The sequence below is a fragment of the Heterocephalus glaber genome, unplaced genomic scaffold, assembly GCF_053883595.1.
Source record: "Heterocephalus glaber isolate CG9 unplaced genomic scaffold, H.glaber_assembly_v1.0 deba00000281, whole genome shotgun sequence".
Lineage (NCBI taxonomy): Eukaryota > Metazoa > Chordata > Mammalia > Rodentia > Bathyergidae > Heterocephalus > Heterocephalus glaber.
The window spans coordinates 37,510,296-37,533,309 of NW_028258139.1; the positions used below are offsets into that span (position 1 = coordinate 37,510,296).

At 33.8% G+C, this 23,014-nt stretch overlaps 1 protein-coding gene and 1 pseudogene across 1 annotated transcript in view; both read left to right on the forward strand.

Annotated features, from left to right (window-relative positions):
* Nucleotides 1-23,014, forward strand: part of LOC101713955 (UDP-glucuronosyltransferase 2A1) — a 42,368-nt gene continuing 19,354 nt past the window's right edge. The window contains exons 1-2 of the mRNA XM_004871721.3: nucleotides 1-754; nucleotides 16,694-16,842. Of these exons, the coding sequence (XP_004871778.1) occupies nucleotides 40-754; nucleotides 16,694-16,842 (864 nt within the window). The 5' untranslated portion in view covers nucleotides 1-39. The remainder of the gene's footprint in view (nucleotides 755-16,693; nucleotides 16,843-23,014) is intronic.
* On the forward strand, nucleotides 12,797-13,551 carry LOC147830284 (UDP-glucuronosyltransferase 2A3 pseudogene; annotated as a pseudogene).

Below are 23,014 nucleotides of genomic sequence, written 5' to 3' on the forward strand. Positions count from 1 at the left end.
TTCCATATCTCCTCAAATCTTCTGCATCCAAGACACGTCATGTTAAGCAACATTCTGCTGTTGTCTCTTCAGATAAGCCTCCTAGGAACCACTCTTGGTGGGAACATCCTGATTTGGCCAATGGAAGGTAGTCACTGGCTCAATGTTAAGATCATTATAGATGAGCTCATTAAAAAAGAGCATAATGTGACTGTCCTGGTTGCCTCTGGTGCACTTTTCATCACACCATCTTCTTACCCGTCTCTGACATTTGAAATATATAAAGTGTCCTTTGGAAAAGAAAGAGTAGAAAGAGTGATCAAGGATTTTGTTTTGACATGGCTGGAAAATAGGCCATCTCCTTCAACCATCTGGAGATTCTATCAGGAGATGGCTAAAGTCATAAAGGACTTCCACATGGTGTCTAGAGAGATCTGTGATGGTGTTCTTAAAAATGAAATGCTGATGGAAAAGCTGAAGAAAGGCAAGTTTGAAGTCCTGGTATCAGATCCAGTATTCCCTTGTGGTGATATAGTAGCTTTAAAGCTGGGAATACCATTCATCTATTCCTTGAGGTTTTCTCCAGCCTCAAATGTGGAAAAGCACTGTGGGAAAGTACCATACCCTCCTTCCTATGTTCCTGCTATTTTATCAGAACTTACTGACCAGATGACATTTGCGGACAGAGTAAGAAATTTCATCTCCTACCACCTACAGGACTACATGTTTGAAACTCTTTGGAAACCATGGGATTCCTACTATAGTAAAGCATTGGGTATGTAGCAATTTTGTTTTATTATATGAATATGAATAATAGAGCTTTAAATCATGTTTCCTCCACTACCATGTGTCTGTTTTAAAATTCATTATACTGCTGTGTTCTCTATTACTATAATTTGATAACTAAGTGATAAAAAGCACACTGAAATAATATAGTGAGCTGTATTCTAATGTTATGGACTGAAAAATACCAACTAAGTAATTCTTTGGATAAAATATGGTGACAAATATATTAGTTTGAAAATCAGATAGAACCTCATTTACATATTATGTTGACGATAGAAATTGCCTGGAAATTGCAGCGCTGATTGAAGACATCTAGAAGAAACTGAACTTTCTACAAACCTTTTAATGACTTATGTTCATGTCTAAGAATACATATACATATAATCTTTGATCAATAAAGTTTAATGATAAAAAATAAAAATTAAATCAAGGCTTTCTCATCTTTTTTCTAAGGTGTGAATTTATGATAAAACACAACCATTGCTCAAAATAGTCTATATTAATTTTGTCTGATCATCAATGAAGTGTAGTGTTTATATGATGGAAAATAATAATCAATGACTATTAGTATCAAAAGGTCTATGTTGATCATGTAAGTGAATCTAAAAATCTGTCTAAAAATCAAATAGGCTTTTGGTATTTCTGATATTTCTAAATTTTATTATTTACTCTTTGATAATAGATTTTCTACTGGACATTCTGTTAGTGAGATTACCACAGAGACTCATTTAAAATCCTAGGTTTCACAGTTTTCATAGTCAAGCAGAGAAATCAGAAATGTAAAGGACCATTTACAGTGTAAATTATCCAATTAATAAGTGTACAAAATCAAACAGTATGCCTGACAAGGAGAGGGTTATGATTTGAAAACCTTCAGATGTGAAGCAATGCATAAGGAAATTGTTGCATAGTGCATATTAATTTTCCTGCTAAGCAAGTATGAGAAGGAAACCATGCCCAGAATTGGAGCCTTGAAAGACAATAAGGTGTGAGGGATATTACTGATGACGTATTATTTCTGAAGCTGAAAAATATGAAGTGGAGAGAAATGAGAAAAAAAAGCAAAGGATGTCAAGATTGCAAGAATGAATGAACTACTTCAATGAATGTTTTCAGTCTCTATAATTTTAAGGTCTTTGGTTTTTGTCTAATAAATAACTGAGAAATGTTTAAAGGGATGTATGATGACTAGATTTACATTTTATATACTATACCAGGATGGATCCACAGGCAGTACATGGCCTTGAGACTAGGTTACTGCATTACCCAAGTGGGATGATGTAAGAGCATGTACCTGGAAATGAGCTAACTGTGGAGAAAAATAATATATCATGAGATTACATAGTAACAAAATAGGAAGTTCCTTAATCTCTGCTAATTGTTAGGAATTGAATATTATAGTATCAAATTCCTTATTTTGTTTTAAGTTATGAGTACTTGCCCAAACTCATAGATATACTAATGTTAATATATTGAATTGTTACAATTCACTAGATACTGTGATAAGTGCTTTACATGTATTTTCTCTCCTCTTTGCAATGAATTTGTTGTATTAGAAGAAAATCTTATCATAACAGGAAAGAATATTGAGGCTTCAAAATATCAAATGTGTTATAATAAAATCTTATAGCCAGGATTTTGAAGAAATATTATTCAAACTAAAATCTTCCTCACACCAAATCGTCTGTAATCTTTTAGTCTAGATATTTTATTCTCCCCAATTTAAATTTCAGATGAAAATTTATCAACTATCCAGTATTTTTTGTTAAACTTTTTTGGATATTTATTTTTCCTTTTAGCTTTGAAATGATTATCCTGTTTCTTGCCTGTTTTTAACTTGCTGACTACAGCAAAATCACCCCACCTGACATATTTCATACAAGTTATTACTTTTTCCATGAATGGAAATTTAACCCTGTAAGTTAGCACCTAAACATAATTTATCTTTAAAATTTTTTAACTTTTGAATTTGCAATTTTTAAGTATTTTGAGAAAACAGGAAATGAGACAATAAGATAACAGATACACACAGTAACAAAAATAAGATTAAGTACCATAATATTCAAATATAATTTCAAAGGAAAGAAAACATATATGTCCACTATTAACTGATTACACTACCTAGTATTTTTCATTTCAGTAAAATTAATTTTATTGGCCTCCAAGGACCACCAAAGATTAACAAACTGACTCTTTATAATCTTCATTTTGTTTCAATCTCATGTAATTTAAAAATTTCTACATTGCATTTGTTGTTCTGGGATATGCATTTTAATCTTTTAAGGCTATCATGGCCTTAAAATTAATGAGCAATTAATGAGTAATGAGTAATTAATGAATAATGAGTAATATTTAATTTATATTTTATTTGCTTAAATCTCAATGATTGGAAAATTTAATCATCACAGAAAATCACTTTTCTTTCTCCCTTATGTGATATTATACTTTCTCTACACTTCATTGGAAGGTCATGACAGCAATATATACCTTTTTGGAATTATTTAAAATCAACTTAGCTAGGCCCGTTTAAATGGCCATTAGTATTAACATATCCACACTGTTCTCTAGCTATTTATTTCTAAATCTAACTAAATCTAAAGGTACAGCAAGTATTTCCAAATTTACACTGACTCTGCAGAAAACAAAAACATAATAATTCTGAAAGCATTACTTTTCTCTCTTCCTTTACCTTTTCTCTGACTTCTTTGTATTTTTGTTACTGAAACAACTTGAAATATAAAGAGTAAAAGAGTGTACAAAGGAAGTTTACCACTTAATTTCCACTATTAATTTCTGTTTTATATCATTTTAATCACAAATAAAGTAATTTTCTTATTTCTCTTAATGGCAAGAACTAAAGATTTTTAAATAGCATGATTATATACTTGCTTTTGTTCATACTATTATTCAGTATGAGCTGTAATGGATATATAACCAATAACTAGGCCACTGATTTAACAATAATGTTTGCTAAACTGCTTATTTTTAAGCAAACTTATTAAACTGCTAATATTACTACACCCCTGTTCTGAACCAAGCAAGTTTGCAAAGTAGTTCTACAAATATTGTTGCCAGTTTAGAAGGTAATATAACAAATTCCTGCCATTATCTCCTTAACATTTGTAAAAAGTAAGACTGAGAAAGTTGAAGTAATTCTCTAGGGTCACATATCATTTAAAGGGTAGTTTTCAGTTTGCAGATACTGAACTTCAGGATCTACCTACTTTAATTTATGACAATGATGAAGTAAAAAGGCTTGTGTTCCCTTATCGTGCCAGACCCTAAGTTTTTATTTGTATATGAAGTTGTCAAATGGAACAAAGTGAAAAATCCCTAGTAAGAGGATGAGAGACAATAATAGCTCCTTTTAGAGCAGAAAGCTGTCTCCTATAAAATGTATGGGAATGTGTCAGTCAATTTAAAGCATTATGAGATGTTTGGACAAACTTTCTCTAAGTGAAGATTGTTATTTTCATTTTTACTCCAAAATAAGAGCTATGAGGAAGTAATAATAATGTTGGTCTAGTAATGATTCAAGTGTTGTGACTATATTCTCAACTGTGATATTTTGTCGTAAAATTTGGGAATGCAGCTCAACTTTGGTTTTGATTTCCAGGAAATGCAGGGCATAATTTTGGTCCCACAGGATTGGGAAAAGGATTGTGTATGATAATGCATACAAAAATGACTTAAAATGAGTACTACTAAGTTTTTGATAAAGTGCCTTTTGTAGTAAAGAATTACTACTTTTCAACCAAATTTTGGGATATATTATATTGAAAGAACATTTTATATATCATAGTTATTATCAGAGTGTAGAGATACTAGGCTTATCAACTCTCCTTTTCTTCTTTAAAATGGGAGTAGATTTCACTTTTATTTTGGTACCAGGGATCGAACTCTCAGGTCCTTGCGCTTGTGCAGTAGGTGGCGAAACCACTGAGCTAAATCTCTGGCCCTCACTTTTATTTTGGAGTAATCGTGTTACGCATATAAGAATTTGAATTGCATAATTTTCCTTTTAAACTATAGATCAACTGACTATGAATAAGTATAGCCATCACTTTACATATCATTTTATTTGAAAAAAAATCCACTTAAATCTACATCAAAGATTTCTTTTCATCCCGAAAGATCCACAGTAGGATGTCTTCAATAGTGGATTGGATATCACCATGCTCAAGAAGTTTGTCCAGCTCCTGGTTTTTAATTTGACTCTGACTAAAATTGTGTTAAGTGCACCAGTGTTAATTTGGCCTACAGATGGTAGCCACTGGTTAAATATTAAGATCATTCTAGAAGAGGTCATTCAAAGAAATCACAATGTGACTGTACTGGCATCCTCAGCATCTCTATTTATCAGTTCCAGTCCTAATCTTTTGGTGGATTTTGAAGAGATACATATTTCCACCAACAAGAGCTAAATAGATTCATTAATCCAAAAAGTAATAATGGTGTGAATGGACCATAAACCAACTCCTCTCACACTATGGACTTTCTACAAAAAACTAGGGATACTCCTAGATGTTGTTTTTCAATTCAATGTACAACTCTGTGATGGTGTAATAAACAACTCCACATTGATGCCAAGACTTCAGAAAGGTGGTTTTGATGTGGTGGTAGCAGACCCAATAGCACCTTGTAGTGAACTGATCACTCTGAAATTAGAATTCTATTTACATACACATTGAGGTACTCTCGAGCTTCCACAGTGGAGAAACACTGTGAGAAAATCCCAGCACCAGTTTCCTATGTACCTGCAACCATGTCAGAGCTCACCAACCTGATGACTTTTGAGGAAAGTGTGAAAAATACTGTATCTTATTTTCTGCAAGATGATATATTTCAATCGTACTGGAAAGAATGGGACTCCCACTACAGTAAAGCTCTTGGTAAGCCCCTAAAATATCTTCATTAGTATTATTCATACAAGTGAAGTGTTCCTTCACACTGCAAATGCAATGCCAAAGTAAATGTACTTAAATAACTCTGTTCAATTACTTGATTATTGCCCTTGGATAAATTCCTAGAAGTATTAAAACAGTATTAATTTGGTATGCTATTTTTCTCTTAACTCAAATAATCATATGCCTATTTGTATAATACCTTTTCAATTTGTAAATAAAGATAAAAATATAAATACCTACCCTGGGACAATTTATAACTCTGCCAAAAATACTTTGGAAAATATTTTGAAGTGATACATAATTTACATTTCTTTCCTTTGTTCTTCATCCTTGTCTGTAAACAACTCATAAATCATGACTTTGAACACTAGGACCCCGGAGTTTACAGGCTGCCTTGCCTTTGACCATCTACACTTAGGCTCTTTGTGGGCTGTGGGGCAAGCATTCCTGGGACATACTTCTCCTGAATCATTTGGAAATCCTCAAGTGTCCTGATCTCAAACATGCCTTATGAGAATAAAAATAAAATGATGCATACTATCAAGGCCAGCTCTGGTTGATTGCTTATGCTGCTTCTCTTTCTGATGGGCATGAGCCTTCCTTCCTTAATTTTTTTTTTTAACTTACTCTCTTTCAAATGACTTTTCATACAGATCTGACAGTAGTACCTAAGGGTATGAATTAGCAGCAGGGATTATATGTTGATACTCGCTATGTTAATTTGTTAGATAACTAATGTGCCAAATAGTCTCCTTTGGCTACCTTTTGGCTTCCTTCTACGGCCTTCCAGTTCTGCTTTCTCTCATTCATTCTTGTTTTCTTGGTGTGGAAACATGTTTTGGACACCATTCCAGTGGCTGGTACTTTTCTATGAAACAGAAAAACAACAATGAGCACAACAATTTTAAAAAACATCTCTACTTCTGTCATGAAATTTACATTAAAATAGGAGAAATGCTTTACATAAAATAAATATAGAATGCTAGACTGTCAGGTATGCTGTGAAATAAGACAAACAGTTGTGGTATTAGAGTTGTACATGTAAATAGAGTGAATAATAAGGTCTTAAGTCATATGGTAATATTTGAACAAAGACCTGAGGGGACTGACAATAAAATCCAAGAATATTCTTGGAAGAAAATAATTTCAGGCTTAGAAAGTAACATATGCACTAATGTGTAGCATGCTGCTGGTGCAGGAACATCCTGCTTGTAATCTAATGTTCATCCTAGCAGTCACAAGCAAAAGTTGTACAATGAGTTCTTTCTTTTTATATTGAAATATTATTCAATCATTTTTCCATCACTTACATTTGAAATTCTTAAAAGAATTTTGTAGAGAAAATATTGTATATATTATATATATGATGGTTGAAATTTGCATATAATCTTTTGAAAGCATGTTCATAAATCAAATTGTGTGTTTTCATATTCTGTATGGTGCAACTTTTGGTTTTGGGGTGATTTCAAAATTTATATGCTTCAAAACACATTTAATTTAAATGTACGTTCTCATGATTGTTTCTCAAGATGTGTGAGTGCATTCTATAACAATTATCATTCCCTATATGTGTATAAGACACATTAGTATGTGGTATGTTATGCGGTAGGTGGTGAATGAGATTACAGGGCATGTACTTTAAATAGGAAGATTAAAAATATGAAGGGTCTTTGAAAGTAGGTGAGGTTCTGGGTATAGGTTCACTTTCTTACTGTCTGATCTCAGGCAAGTTACAGTGGTTCCTCTTTAAAATGGAGTTAATAATTTCACTGTGGACCTTAGAGAGTCATATGTCATGTCAACTGTGAAGTTATCTTATTTTGAGTATTATTCATGCCAAACTATGGTTCCTGTCTCTACATTCCCCCCTCTGAGACATCCATCCCACTGCTATTGCATAATGGGTGATGACCAATCTGGGTTCTTCAAGCTGAGTAAGGTCAGTGCTAAGGAGCAGTAGATGGATGTTTTTAGCAGGCAGGGTTGTCAGATGGGCCTCTGCAGAAAAAGGATTCTGGCACCTTTACCATCGGTTTTATCTGTATGATCACTTGGGGTTTGGCATCCTCTAGGTGAGAATAAACAAACTTTACCAAGAAGTTAAAGCACATATATATGGCCAAACCATGAGAAATAGAATGGAAATGTGGATAGAAGGAGGAGCCATTTCAGATACTATTCTTAAGGGATTGGAATAGCAATTTCAACCAGCTGACTCTTAGGCCCATCTACAGGTGTAGCTGGAATATTCCAGCAGTGATTGGAGCCCCTTTCTATGTTTAAACTGTATTGTTTTGGTAGTATTTTTATCTATCTCTTGGGTATACTTTTCCATTGGGCATATAAGACCAAGGAAAAGCGAAACCTGTGTTAATTAAAATTAATCCCTTGCAGTTTATCTCTTTAGGCATTACTTTTGGAACCATGTATAGAGCTTCTGAGCCTCTCTTTCAGTGTCAGCCACCAGGAAGGTTCACAGCCTTGTTTGGCCATGTGGCTTTCTGTGATAACATGGAACATGTTATTTCTGGTGACTGGTATTTTGGCACATTTTATTTAAATTGACTCCTGTCCCTTGGAGTCTGGAGGTTATGTGACTCATCAAAGTCATAGGATCTTTGATAGAGGTTTCCTTGTGTATTGGGTCCTTGTTGACCTAGGAGGCCCAGGGCCAAAATATTAGCTATTTTTTAAGCTCAGTTAACTTCCTAACCTTAGTTGTTGATCACCTAGAAGGTCCGTTACACCAGTTTTGAGATGGGAGCAGTGAGTTTAACTATTACAATCTGTTCTGGATATCAAGCACTAAGCACTATAAAATATAGCGAAAGATACGTTTTTGGTTTTCTTTTCTTTTTTTTTTAATCAATCATGGTTGTCTTAGAAGTTGAATCCCTGGAAAATGTTAACAGAGAAAACTTGAAATCAAGGGCCACATGGCATTTTAGCATGACAATCATGATGACATTATTATCTCTGAAACACATTTAAATGTCCATCTTAGAATAGAGTAGCTTGTTAGTTATTTTTATCTAATTACAAGACATTAAATGACATAAAATATTTTATGTAATATTTAATAGGGTACCATTGAAGAAGAATGTACCAGTTTATAGATGTCTCTTACAAGTTATTAATGTTTAGCCTTTAATTTCTTGTGTGTGATTATCTGGACTGCACAGATTTTGAGCATCTCCAAGTATCGTAACACATATATAACATATACATCACATAAGCTTTTAAAAAGTATCATCTGGGTGGTGGTCTCATATTGGCTTACCATGCAACTCTTTTCACAAATACCTGGATTTTAACATGTTAAGAAAAGCTTACAGTTTTACACATAGAAAGTTTAACCTTTGAATTGTAGCCTACTTAAATATATCTTAGCAATTGTTTTCAATGTCTCATGTGAAGCAAATCCTCATTTCAAATATTTCAAGCTATATATATCATTTTTAAACCAGCAAAAACTCTTAAATTATTGTAGACAAACAATACACATTGTATATATAAAATCAATCTTTTGATATTTTAATTAGCTAATAAGCTGCATGGAAATATGTTATGAACTTAAAGATATTTTTATTTTTATCTTGTTATCTCACTGTTAATCCCGTGAACAAAAATATTTGGGCTAAATGATGAGTGTCTATTTACCAACTAAAATAGAACATACACCTGAAAATTAACACACAAAAACATGTACAGGAAGGCAATCATGTATAACTCATATGCTGTCAAACTTTAAGGGTTTTATTTTTAAGTCCTATTTAAGCCTGGAGACTATCAGTCCTCATCTGCAGGTGCTTTAAATAATTTCAGCTACTCTGAAAACTTTAAATTATTTTTTCATGGAAATCTGAAAAAGAATCAAGAGAATAGGAAAAGAAATTGGTGAACTCAAAAATTTTTTTCTTATATGAAGTATCTGTAATTTCTTTAAATGGCTATTAACACACATTGATTATACACATGAACAAACATATGTAAGACAATTGTTTAACAAGCAGAGTGCACTCAGATGTATCTGGAGCTGTTGTTACTCTTCTTTTTCTCATTATGCCTGTTCTTTTTAAAGAAGAGAAACTTGAAGGGGGCCTCTCTTGACCTTTCTTGATCATTTTTTCTTCCCGCTAGGGTCCTACGGTTGGGTCCCTTCTCATTGTGACAAGGGAAGGTATTGGGTCTAAGGCTTCTAACTAAGGAGAGTCAATGAAACAGTGAGACATCCACTTAGAATGACTTTTGAGACTAAAGAATAACTGAATATAAGCCACTTTACCTTGCTTTTTTCTTTTTTGCAAAAATGGGTCCAATTGATGTATGGTATTGTAATTTATAGCCACTTGGCCACATTTTTGGTTCACCAGAGGGTACCCTGGCCAAGATATGGACCTTTTCTCTTAAACCTTGGGAATCTACCTTTCTCCAGTGCTTTAGAAGACATATAAGGGAGTGAATGTGCTGAACTAAAGGGAGAGAAAGACTGAGTGTGAGGGTCTCTCTACATTTGAGTGTCTCCTACTATAGTCTCCCTTGGTTTTAACACTAATAGTGGAGAACAAAGCCTACCTGGGTCCCAACCTGCCCTGGCACAGGTTTCTACCTAGACATCCTTCTTCTGCCTTGTAAAACATAGATAGCATGTCTCCCTTTTCACCAAGAAGTTGGAGTGCATCCTTGACCTTCTTCCCTGACCTCTTTCCATCTTTGGTATTTATCTGCACTTTATACCAGTGTATGGACTTGAGGTCAGCTCTCTCTGCATGTTTAACTCTCTCTCCTGGAATTGGACCAGGGACCTGTTGGCCCTCTCAGTGTCCCTAGTAATGATGGTTGCTGTATGTCTCAAATGTAAAGAGGTTCCTAGAAGGGCCATTCTTTTGTAAAGGTGTTAAGCTTTTAAAGGTGGATTTTTATAGTGAGTATAAGCTTTTGGGGGGAAGTAGGGGTGGGGTGAATGGGCCACATGGCACAGCATGGCCACACCCCAGATGAGCTGCCATGGAGTTACAGGGAAGGATGGTCAATGAGTGCTGCCTGGTGGGTTCCCCATGAGGCTCTGTGTAGTCAAGGTGGAGTTCTTAGGAAGGATCTAGCTAGGCTCTTGTTTTCTGGTTTTTTTGGTTTTTGTTTGGGGATATCTCTAAGGCAAACTTCAGCCCAGGCTCTTGTAATAGCCAAATTATTTTTGAGTGAACAGTGGTAAAAGGGACAAGCTATACTGGAAAAAATCCCACCCTGTAGAGAAGATCTACCACCTCCAGTGATAAATAGAGATAAGTAATATCACAGAAGAAACACCACCTTCAGGCTCTAGGGCAAAGAGATCTCTGAGACTCTTTGTGATATCTATCTAATCACCCAGGTAATTTTTTTTCAGCAGCAGGATAGGATAGGTTCTAATTAAAATCACTCTATAAATTTTTACCCTGGTATTTGTAATATGTCTAAGAAACTGACAGATTAAAGCCTGTACTCATTGTCTGGTAAGCATTAAATATACATTAGCAAAGGAAAATTTGTCAGCTTTCTCCCTCACACATAGATGAATGATGTTGTAGTTGGTGGAGTGAAGAGAAAGGCTCTTAGATTTTTTTCTAAAATCCTTTTTATAGCATTTTAAATATTCTCATTTTAGCTAAAGTTTTAAAGTCTACAAGGGGGCACTCTAACATTACTTTTTGGTTCCAGTCCCAAACCAGAGCAGTGAACTTGGGCTCAGTGGAAACAGCAAGGCATTGCTGCTTTTTAAAAATATTGTCTCTGAAATATTTACTTTTGAAAGTTGGGGCCAGTCTACAAGGTTGGTCCCAGCTAATCTGTGGCCAAAGACTCCAAGGTTGGATACTTACTGTATCGAGACATCTTTTTTTATAGTATGCTGGTCAGGGAACCAAATGTTGGGCTAGGTAGGATGTATGTACTGCTTCTCGTCTGGAACAAGTAACTGTCAGAATTATCAACTCTCAGCTTTAGTGATGAATTAAAGAGATAAAGTTTAATATAAACAAATATGGTTCATTTGGAAAAAATGGAAAATAAAGAGGATAGACAGCTACCGTGGGAGAATAAGGGACATCAGAAGTGAAAAATCCTAGATTTTTGTCCTTAGCTCCTTTAATTTACAACTAGTGATTTCTCCCTTCCTCCATGGGGGCACCTGGAAGTTGTTAACGTCTGATTGGCTCTCTGGCTGTCTTTCATCCTCACCTGGGTACCTCCATCTACGTACTTTCTGGCCTTTGTGTTTCTTCTGTCCATCTGTGATGGATAAGTACATGCAGCACCTTATAGAATTGTAACTTAGAGTTAATGATTAAACAAAGGGGACATGTGTGTTTTATACATGAAATAAGAAGCTTTAGGGACTTGCTCCTTATCGCCTCTGCGTTTCATTAAATGTGTGTGAGGGGCTGTTTACCTTGGCCTTTCATGTTCTTGGCTACATCCATGTTTTGCCTGACATCTCTTCCAGTTAAATTCTTATATTAATTGTTTTGATATCTGGCACCTTCCTGTGTCTGCTTTCTTTCTCTCTACTTTTGTCTTTCTAATACCTGGAGTCTAAATGGAGTGGGAAAAGCTGCCATTAGTAAGATTTCCTAGTAATTTCTTTAATAAATCTTAATAAGAGTTTATTTTATCCTTTTTCCTGTCTATGAAAACCTGTACTTGCATTACCTTTTAAAAAATTCAGTGTATTCTTCCTTTTACTGTAATATGTTTCTATCACCTAGAGTAGAATATAAGCAATTATAAGACAAAACTGATATTTCTCTAAATGGGCCCACCATGGTCTTTAGTTTATTTACTTAAAAGAGTTCTACTATTATATTTAGAAAATATTAAGGTAAATATCAATTTTTGCCTATTTTAACATTTAAATTAGTACTATAAGGATATTAGATCCATTTTTCATACATATTTAAGTGGTTCTCATCTCCTAAACAAGAGTCATATAGGAACTGCTCTAATCAATAATGTTGACAAAGTTCACTTCACACATGTGTCCTCTCCTAACTCTAGAAGTTAATATTTGATCTATTTTGTATCTAAATTGCCAATCATCTCAGAACACACTGGACCCCTGCAGAACAATGTGTTGAACAGATGCCAGCATGGTGCCTGGGAAGTGGCTTCTGCAATCCTGCTGCTGCAGCTCTGCTGTGCTGGCTGTGGATTCTGTGGGAAGGTACTGGAGTGGCCCTGTGAAATGAGTTCACTGGCTCAACTTAAAGACTATTCTTGAGGAACTCGTTAAAAGGGGACATGAGGTGACAGTTTTGATTCCTTCAAAGAGTGTTTTCATTGACTACAGCAAACCTTCTGCATTTAATTTTGAAGTGATTTCTGTACCAGTTGAAAAAAAAGAAAGCATGTCTGAGAATATGCTAAATCAGTTTAGAGACATAGCTGTGAATGTCATGCCAACAGTGGCACTCTGACAATCAGCAGCAATACTGCAAAATTTCTTTCTTAGTGTAACTGAAGATTTGAGAAATCTTTGTACGAATACAGTCTACAAGCAGTCATTCATGAAGAAGCTCCGGGAAACCAAGTATGATGTGTTGGTTACAGTCCCTGTAGTGCTTTGTGGAGAGCTAGTGACTGAGGTGCTTGAGGTCCCTTTCATAAACACCCTAAGGTTTTCCATGGGCTACAGCCTAGAGAAATACTGTGGCAGCTTCCAGTTCCACCTTCCTATGTGCCTGTTCTCCTTGGGGGGCCTCACAACCAGAATGACATTTCTGGAAAGGGTGAAAAATATAATGTTTTTGTTTTTACTGACTTCTGGCTCCAGTAGTATGACTTCCGATTTTGGGATCAATTTTACAGTGAAACATTAGGTAAGAGACTCTACTTTTTATATTGAGCTAGTTTTCAACGTCGCTTAGGAAGCTAAAGAAAGCCTAAAGAAATGAAATAAAAATGTTTTCCAAACTCTTATTTTCTTGTAAAACTGTAAGTGATAATAATGACTGTTCATTAACATAATTAGGAAAGGAAGACAAGAATTATTTTGTCATGTGTACTCTTTTTATATAATCACTAAACACTTTTGTAACATACCTCGAAACTTCACAGATTGTTTTTAAAACCAAACAAACAAAAACCATACATAAATACAGGTTAATCTAGTAGAAGATAAGATTTTTGTCAGAAATAGGACAGCAAATATTTCTAGTACAATGAAATTCCTTCCCTAGGACATGCAGTTTTTTACTGGTTAAAAAATTATATAACATGTAAGAATAAAAAATATTTCTTGGTCTATTCCAGTGATAAACTGACATGGACTATTTTGAGAATCATGTTATGTTTATGATATAATTCATTTGATCTTTTTTTTTCCTTCTGACAAGACTGTTAAACATTTAATTTTATTTATCACTTCAGAATGCACTGAGTACTTAACCCAAGCATAAGTACCTATTATATTATAAGTGAACCACTTTTTTGGTGGGGGATTCTTTAAATTGTTCATGTGTACCTATTTCTTTGATTATCTCAAAAAATGAAATGGCTTTAATTACTATTTGCATCCAGATAACTACAAATGTATTTCTGTGTGATCTGCCTCCCGTATTCAACCCACTTATAAGTTCATCTGTGGACTTTATATTGCCATTTGGATATTTAATTGTATTTACAATTTTCTTATCAGACTCCAAACATATCCTTGACTATTTCCTATTTTATTTAATGGAACTCAGTTTTTCCAGTAACTAAGGTGAGAAATACTTGGGTCATTGTTTATCCAACTGTTTTTCTCACAGCACAAAAATAATTTGATAGGAAATACAGTTTTACCCTCAAATATTTGTAGAATTTGCCAAAATCATTAATATCAGCCATTGTCATTATTCTGGTGTGAGCTTACCTCAACAGGAAATTGACATTACAGTATAAACTGCAATAAATAATAAGAAACAAAACACTGTATGATAAATATAAATATAATTATAAATATGAGAAATTACATTCCCTAAAACATTATGAAGTAAATTCTGCTCACTAGTCCTCCAGGTATCAAGACACTTATAGTTGCCTTATCACTCTCGTGTTTCTTATGGGTTGCTTTTGCGCATATGTTTGGACAAGTTTATTTGTATCGTACCTTCAGGGAAGGTCAAAGTAAAGGTAAAGGTGACATGAAGAATACATATTTTACTTTTTAAAATTTGAGATTTTACATTTTAATTTTCTCACATGATGTTTGAAAGAACTTAATACCTAGACAGGTTGAAATAGGAAGCTGTCATCTGTATCAGTCTCACTAACATGACCTACTTCTGCAAGATTAGTAACTGTAAAGTAGTAAATTCTACTCTTATCTGTATTGATTACAGTAAGGTAGATGTCTATAAGTTCAAGTTACTGCCGTGATTTTTTAATTAAAAGCTTTCTCCTTAGAGTAATCATGTAGCCTAAAGTACTGGATTCAAATAATATCTATTTGATAGTCACCTCAAATTTAATTACAAGTATACTAATTGTATATTCTTTATATAAAATATCACTATATAAATATAATTATACATAATTTTCCACTCTATAACTAGTCTATATAAATAAGAAATTCAATTACTGAGTATAATTGAAAGCTCAAATAATCAATTTATTAATTATAGTATATATTTATATAATTATTCACGAAAATATAATTATATATAGCTGTGCACTGTTTATGACTATATTATCGAAATAATATAATTAAGAAGATAATTAATGATAAATTTTAATTTGGTTTTTTTCTTAATTCCTAAGTATGATCTTAAAAATGTCTTGTGAAATTATTTGTATATCTTTTGTTAAACTTACTGTTTTAGGTCTTATTGACTTCATATTTTCAACTGTGAGCCAGTGCTTTAAATATGAAATTTTAATGAATACTTTCAAGAACTTTCTTAAAATTTCACCTTAAGTTTATGCACATAAAATGCACATAAGGCATTAACAATCAAGGCAGGAAGTAGCATACTTGAAATAAGTCTTCTGAATGGCATGAACAATTTGTTGTGGAAGTATAAGGTGGATTTCTCATTCAATCTTTGGTAATTTCAAGCTAAGTATTCTTGGGCAATGCTTCTTAATTATCAAATTAAAGTATTAGACTATATAAATTTACACATATATTCAAGAATTATTAAGTGATGTGTGTATAAAAAGGCCATCTGCCCTTGCTGTATATGATCATCACAATTCCTAACTTGACCATAAATAAGAAAGGATTCTTGTTTGATTTTTTCTTTTTTCAGTTTGAGAACATGCTCTTTTAAGTACAGAAATAGTTCCTTTTATTATTTACAAACACACCTTCTTCTTCACAAAACTGTGAAACTAATTCCTAGGATCTGTCCTTTTCAAAAACACTATTTAACAGTAACAGTAAGGATGTAATATTGGTAATGTCCATGTATACATTTCATATCCGCAAGGGGCTCATACTGGATCTGAATTACAGAAAAAATTCTTATTCTTACTGAAAAAGTAATGGCAAATCAGTTTAGGAGATGAGATTGACTCAAGAAAAAAATGGTGGATTGAGTTTGGTTAGATCTTTCAATGTTATGAGTGATCAAAGACTAGCTAAAGCTGTAAAGTGAATGCACGCTCCTGAATGGAGACTGGAAAGCCCTTGAGAGGTAACTTGTGGCTTATGTGATGGAGCTAATCTATTCTCTGCCATTTAATTAGGAAAATTTAGTGTTAAAATTATCAGTAGATGTAGGTGTAGGTGTAACTGCAGCTGTAGGCTAATTTTTTGATCCTTTAGTGTTATTAAATGATATATACTTCTCTTCTTTCACTATCCTTAATCCTGTCCTTCTCCATTTTTCCACATCCTGTTCTTCCTCTCCTACTCTCCCCCCTCTCCTTCTCCATTTTAACATATAATTATTCTAGAAGACCTAATTTTTTCTCTGTAAAGGCTTATAATGAAATTGTTGCTAATTGTTTCCCTCAGTAACTACGTGTGCTAATTTCCTCCATCCAAATTTCATTTTCTTCAGGAAAACCCACTACGTTATGTGAGACTATGAGCAAAGCTGAAATTTGGCTAATTCGGACATATTGGGATTTTGAATTTCCTCGTCCATTCTTGCCTAATTTTGAGTTTGTTGGAGGACTGCACTGCAAACCTGCCAAACCTTTACCTAAAGTAAGTCTATGGTGATGAAGAATGTCTTATATGCCTTATAGTACTTAATCTTTTCTTCAAAATTTGAGGCTAAAATATCTTAATCATATCACTTCAAATTAATTTCCCTCATCTTTGTAGTCTTTTATAAGTGAAATTGAGTCTTTTCTTGATTTGGGGTGAAAGATGAAATGGTTCAAGTGATGTGCTAAACATGTCTGTGTCTATGGTACGGATATTGGAGTGGAGAGACGAGAAGACAGTCATGGAAATCATTAAGGAGACTGCTATTGTCTTCTTTAGATAGAGTCAAGAAAAGAGTTAATTACCAAAGTGTTTAATAGGTAAAGATACTTTCATAAGAATTCTTGGTGAATTGCATAGATTTTGAGAAGAGAAAATAAATTTTGATGGAAAACACCAAATCTGAAAGTGTTCCTAGATTTTAATTTTGGTACATTATTTGCATAGTGTTGACCTTTACTCTTTTAGGAAACAGTTAGTGGAAAAATACCTGGAGTTGAGGGTGATAAGTGTAAATTTTGGTCTGTTTACTTCTAGGAGCCCAAGGGATTGTTAGGGGATTTCTAGAAAGATTTTGGGTAGTAAACATCCTCAGTCTCCACAGACAGCATTAGAAATAAAACAGAGTCACCAAATTGAGAGAATCGATTGTTATATGGATTATTTTGATTATGATATCAGAATTCTTTGGAGTGGGAAACAAAAAGTATATACAATATTTAAAAGTATTCAATTAATAACAGGTTGTCAGAAATGTTAAATAGAGTAGTATTGGGAAGCAAAAGAAAACAATAGAGCAAAACATGGGAAGAACATTGCATTAATTATCAGTAAGGATTGAGACAAACACTCATTTATTTGGTTTTCCAGTCAATGAGTACAACCTCTTTAGAAAGTTGAAGGTTAAAAGCTGTTCTCAGGAGAATTTTTGATTTCTGTTCAGACTAGGTAAAGTATATATAGGCCTAAAATTTCATTTCAGGATGGTGATTATATTTTACTTACCAGTCAAGTTATGGATGTAACTTTATTAAGTATAGTTGTATAGGACTTAGTGAACCAAAGGTTAAAAATATATAGAAAGAGACATGATCCATGTATAGGACACTAGATAATAATACATGACACATTATTATATCCATCTTCCTACCCTTGCTCCACAAAAGCATGGACGCACACACACACACAACTTCACAAATCAACTGAAACATGCTCTATAAGAGGAATAATTGATTCCATTACAAACTTGGCTTATCTATTGATATTGAGATTGAGCAATCTCAATGAGAGCAATGACTTATATCTGGGATGGAATCTTGGATACACAGAATAAAGAAAGAATGAAAAAACAGTCAAGAAAAATTCCTAAAATAGTATGGGGTATATGTGTGTGTTTATGTGTGTGTTATTTTCATCAGTAAATAACCATTCAGATGTAAATTAGTTGGTGAAATACCATTTACTTGGACTCATAAATATTCTCCTGACATCAGTAAGCTGAAAATAGCAGTCTGCTTTCACACAAATAAATGTGACCACAAATAACTGCAGATGCAGGATAGTGTTGCAGCATCTCTGAAAGGTATTTACATAGATCACTATGTGAATAATCTCAACCCCAGGCTTTGTAATGCCAAATTTACAAAACTATAAATGACGGCTCAGGAAATTTACTTTTTAAAAAACTATATTTTATTCCTGTAATAAATCTCAAATTAATAGAATACAATTAGAATCACTCTATTGTGGGAATTTATACATCAAGATGGCAAGAAGCATTGCCTCATGAAAATGTCATTATAGCAGCAGATGAAGTATGCTATCTTATAAAATGCTACTATATAATTAATCAGGAAGGTTGAACATTGAGAAAATTAATTTTGAATGGTGTCTAAAAAGAAAGATTAATTTATTAATAATCTCTTGATAAAATGTACATGTTAATAATTTTCATAGTTGTCCATTATTAGAGTATATTAGTAATACACAATGGAGAGGCTCACTTTCAGAAACTGATACATACATTTATAACATCTTTCTCATTTTCAGTCTCAGCACCTCCCCTCTCTACCTCATTCCCTTCCTGCTCTCCAAGAACCTATCTCCTGCTTTCCATCATCTTTCAGCTCTGTCTATCTATCTATGTACCTATCTATCTATCATCTACCTATCTCATTTAAGAGTAATCATTCAATATTTAACTTTCTGAGTATGGCTTATTTCACCTAATATGCTGATCTCTAGTTCCATGCATTTTCCTGCAGATGACATGATTTCATTCTTCTCTGTGACTGACTACTCCATTGTGCATGTGCACCACATTTTTAACCATTCATGTATTCATAGGAATATTGTTTCCACAGCTTAGATATTGTGAATTACACTGCTATAAATAGGATATTCAAGTATCAATGCAGTATTCTGTAATTTTTCTGAAATATATACAGAAGAGGTTTAACTGAGTCAAATATTTTGGCTTGATTAATTTTGAAGACTCTCCACAATGATTTCCATAGTAGTGGTACTTGTTTACATTGTCACCAACAATCTAGGAGGGTTCCTTCTTCCTCATATTCAAGCCAGCCTTCATGTTTTTATTCCTAATGATAGCTATTTTGAGGTCATATGGAAACTGAAAATAGGTTTGATTTGCATTACTCTGACAAATAAAGATGTTGAGCATTTTTCTATTTGTACATCTTCTTTTGAGAAGTGTCTACTCAGTTCATTTCACAAGAGGGTGGATTTTTTCTAGCATTAATTGTTTTGAGATCTTCATATATTCTCACAAGTAATCCTCTTTCAGAAGAGTAGCTAGCAAAGCTTTTCTCCCATTTTATATGTTGTCTTTTCACTCTGTTATTTCTTTTGCTGTGCAGATTTTTTTAACTTTGGTGTAGCACTATTTACTGATCCTTGATATTATTTCCTGTCCTACTGAAATCCTATTGAGAAAGACTTTTTCTGTCTATTATTTCATGTTTCCCTGTTTTATCTTCCAGGAATTTCAAAGTTTCTGGTTTCATATATAGATCCTTGACCAGTTTTCATTTGACTTTAGTATATGATGAAAAATAGGGGCTGAGTTTCAATTTTCTTCATGGGAAATATCAGTTTTCCAAGCAGTGTCTGTCAGAGTGGCTGCCTGTTCTCCAGTGCATGTTGCTTTTTTCCTTCTCCATTTGCCAAAAATCAGATATTTGTAGGTGTGTTCGTTTCTGAGTCTTCTCCTCTGTCCCTTGTGCTGCTTGCCTATATTTGTGCGAACACTCTGTTGTTCCTCTTATTGTGGCTTTGTAGTACAGTATGACAAGAAAATGGGATTTGTGATGTCCCTGCCATTACTTTTCCTACTCAGGATTGCTTTGGCTCTTCTGTGTCTCGATTCCATATGAATTTAAGGATTTTTTGATCATTCTGTGAAGAATGTTGTTGGTATTTCAATAGGAATTTTGTTGAGTCTGTAGTTTAATATTGATAATATGGCCATTTTCAAAATATTAGTTCTAATTCAGGAAAAAGAGATGCTTCCATTTTCTAATATGTTTTTTCTGATTTTTCTGATTTTTTTCTGATTTTTTTATTCATTGGGTTCATTATTGCTATGCAGGAATGTAATTATTTTTGTGTTGAATTTATTTCCTGAAATTTTGCTGAATTTTTGATAAAATGTTAAGGTCTTTTGGGAGAGTTTCTTAGGTCTTCTATGCAATGAGGCATATTATCTGCAAATAGGGATAATTGAATTCTTTTTTTATATCTATCAGATTGTTCTGGCTAAATTTTCAAGTAATGTATTACACTGAACAGTGGTGGTAAAAGTGGACTTTCTTGACTTCTCTCTAATAAAAAAAACGTGTTTTTTAGTTTTTCCTATTCAATATGACAATAGTGTTTGAGTTTGTCATATATTGATTTTATCAGTTTAAAGTAAGCTCTTCTGATATCTATTTTTTTTTTTTTGGTACCATGGATTGAACTAGGGACCTTGCAGTTGTGAGGCAGGCGGTAGAACCACTGAGCTAAATCCCCAGCCCTTCATAACTCTTTTTTTTTCATTTAGTGTATTGGTACATTTTAGGTATATAATACAGTTACATTCTTCATTGGGATCTTGTACCTTTACATATTGCATCTTGATTCTTATTTTTTCCTTATTCCTCTGCCCTCCCTTCACCCCCTCCACCCTTCCCTATTTATAAATACTTTGTTTCCATGGTTTTTTTCCTCATATTTTTTTCTTTTCTTTTCTTTCCTTTCCCCTTCTCCTCCCACTTCCCATATTTCTTTAAACATTTTCTTCCCATTTCACAATATCAATTATACATTTTGATTCATATTTACACTTTTAGTTTTTCACACCAGAGAAACTATTAAGTATTTATACATCTGTGCCTTATTTATTTCACTTAACAGTATTGCCTCAATGTATATCCAATTAGCTATAAATGCCTATAGTTTCTCATTCTTTATGGCTGAGTAGTACTTCATTAAAAAAACCCACATCTTCTTTATCCAGTCTCCAGTTGATGGCCAATTGGGCTCTTTCCAAGTTTTAGCTATTACAAACTGTGCTGCTATAAACATGGGTGCACATATATCACTGTGGTATGATTCTTTTAATTCTTTTGGGAAGATACCCAGTGTAGGAATAGCTGGGTTAAATGGGACTTCCAATCCTAGTTGTTTGAGGTATCTCCATATTGATTTCTATAGTGTTTGCACCAGTCTACACTCCCACCAACAGTGAAGAAGGGTTCCTTTTTCGCCACAACCACACCAGTACTTGTTATTAGCTTTCATGATAGCAGCCATTCTTCCTGGGGCAAGATGTAATCTCACCCTTGTTTTCATCTGCATGTCTCGAGTGACCAGGGATGTTGAATATTTTTTCATATTTTTATTTTCTGCTTTTACTTCATCAACTGAGAAATATCTGTTCATTTCAGATGACCATTTTTGAATTAGGTCTTTATATTTGGGGCATCTGATTTTTTTGAGTTCTTTATGTATTCCACATAGTAGACCTTTGTCTGGGGAACAGCTGGTAAAAATTTTTTCCCACATTGTAGGTTGTCTCGTAGCTCTGTTGGTGGTTTCTCTTGCAGTGAAGAAGCTTTTTAAGAAGACGAGATCCCAGTTATTGATTTTTTTGTGCTAGTTCCCATGCTACTGAGGATTTGTTCAGAAAGTCTTTTCCTATGGCAATGTCTTCAAGAGTTCTACCTAACCTGTCTTCCATCAAGTTTAGTGTTTGTGTTTTAGTATTTAGATCTTTAATCCATTTTGATCTTAGTTTAGTGCATGATGATAGATATGGGTCTAGTTTTAATCTTTGGCAGGTTGAAATTCAGTTTTTCCAATACCATTTATTAAATAGGCTATCTTTCCTCCAATGATGGTGGTTGGCTCCTTTGTCAAAGATGAGGTGGCTGAGTGTGTCTGCAGTTGCTTCTGCATCTTCTAATCTATTCCACTGATCCTCAGGTCTATTTCTTTGCCACTACCATGCTGTTTTTTTTTTTTTTAATCACAGGTGCTTTGTAGTACAGTTTCCAGTCAGGAATTGTGATGCCCCCTGCCATGACTCTGTTGCCTAGAATTGCTTTTGCTACTCTAGGTCTCTTCTGGTTCCAAATGGACTTTTGGATTGTTTTCTCTAGTTCTGTGAAATATGCTGTTGAGATTTCAATCGGTATTGCATTGAATCTGTATAGCAGTTTTGGAAGTATGGCCATTTTCACTATATTGGTTCTTCCTACCCAGGAACAGGGAATGTCTTTGCATTTTCTTATATCCTCTTCAATCTCTTTTTTCAGAGTGCTGTAGTTTTCAGTATAGAACTCTTTTACTTCATTTATTAGAATGATTCCTAAATATTTCATTTTATGGATGCTATTGTGAAAGGGATTTTTTCCCTAATTTCTCTCTCAGTGAGTCTGTTACTTGTGTACAAGAAGGCTACTGATTTTTGAGTGTTGACCTTGTATCCAGCTACTCTACTGAATCTGTCAATTAGACTAAAAGTCTTTTGGCAGAGCTTTTTGTGTTTTCTATTTAGACTATCATATCAACAGCAAATAATGACAGTTTAACTTCTTCCTTTCCTATCTTTATTCATTTTATTTCCTTCTCTTGTCTAATTGCTGTGGCCAAAGTTTCCAAAACT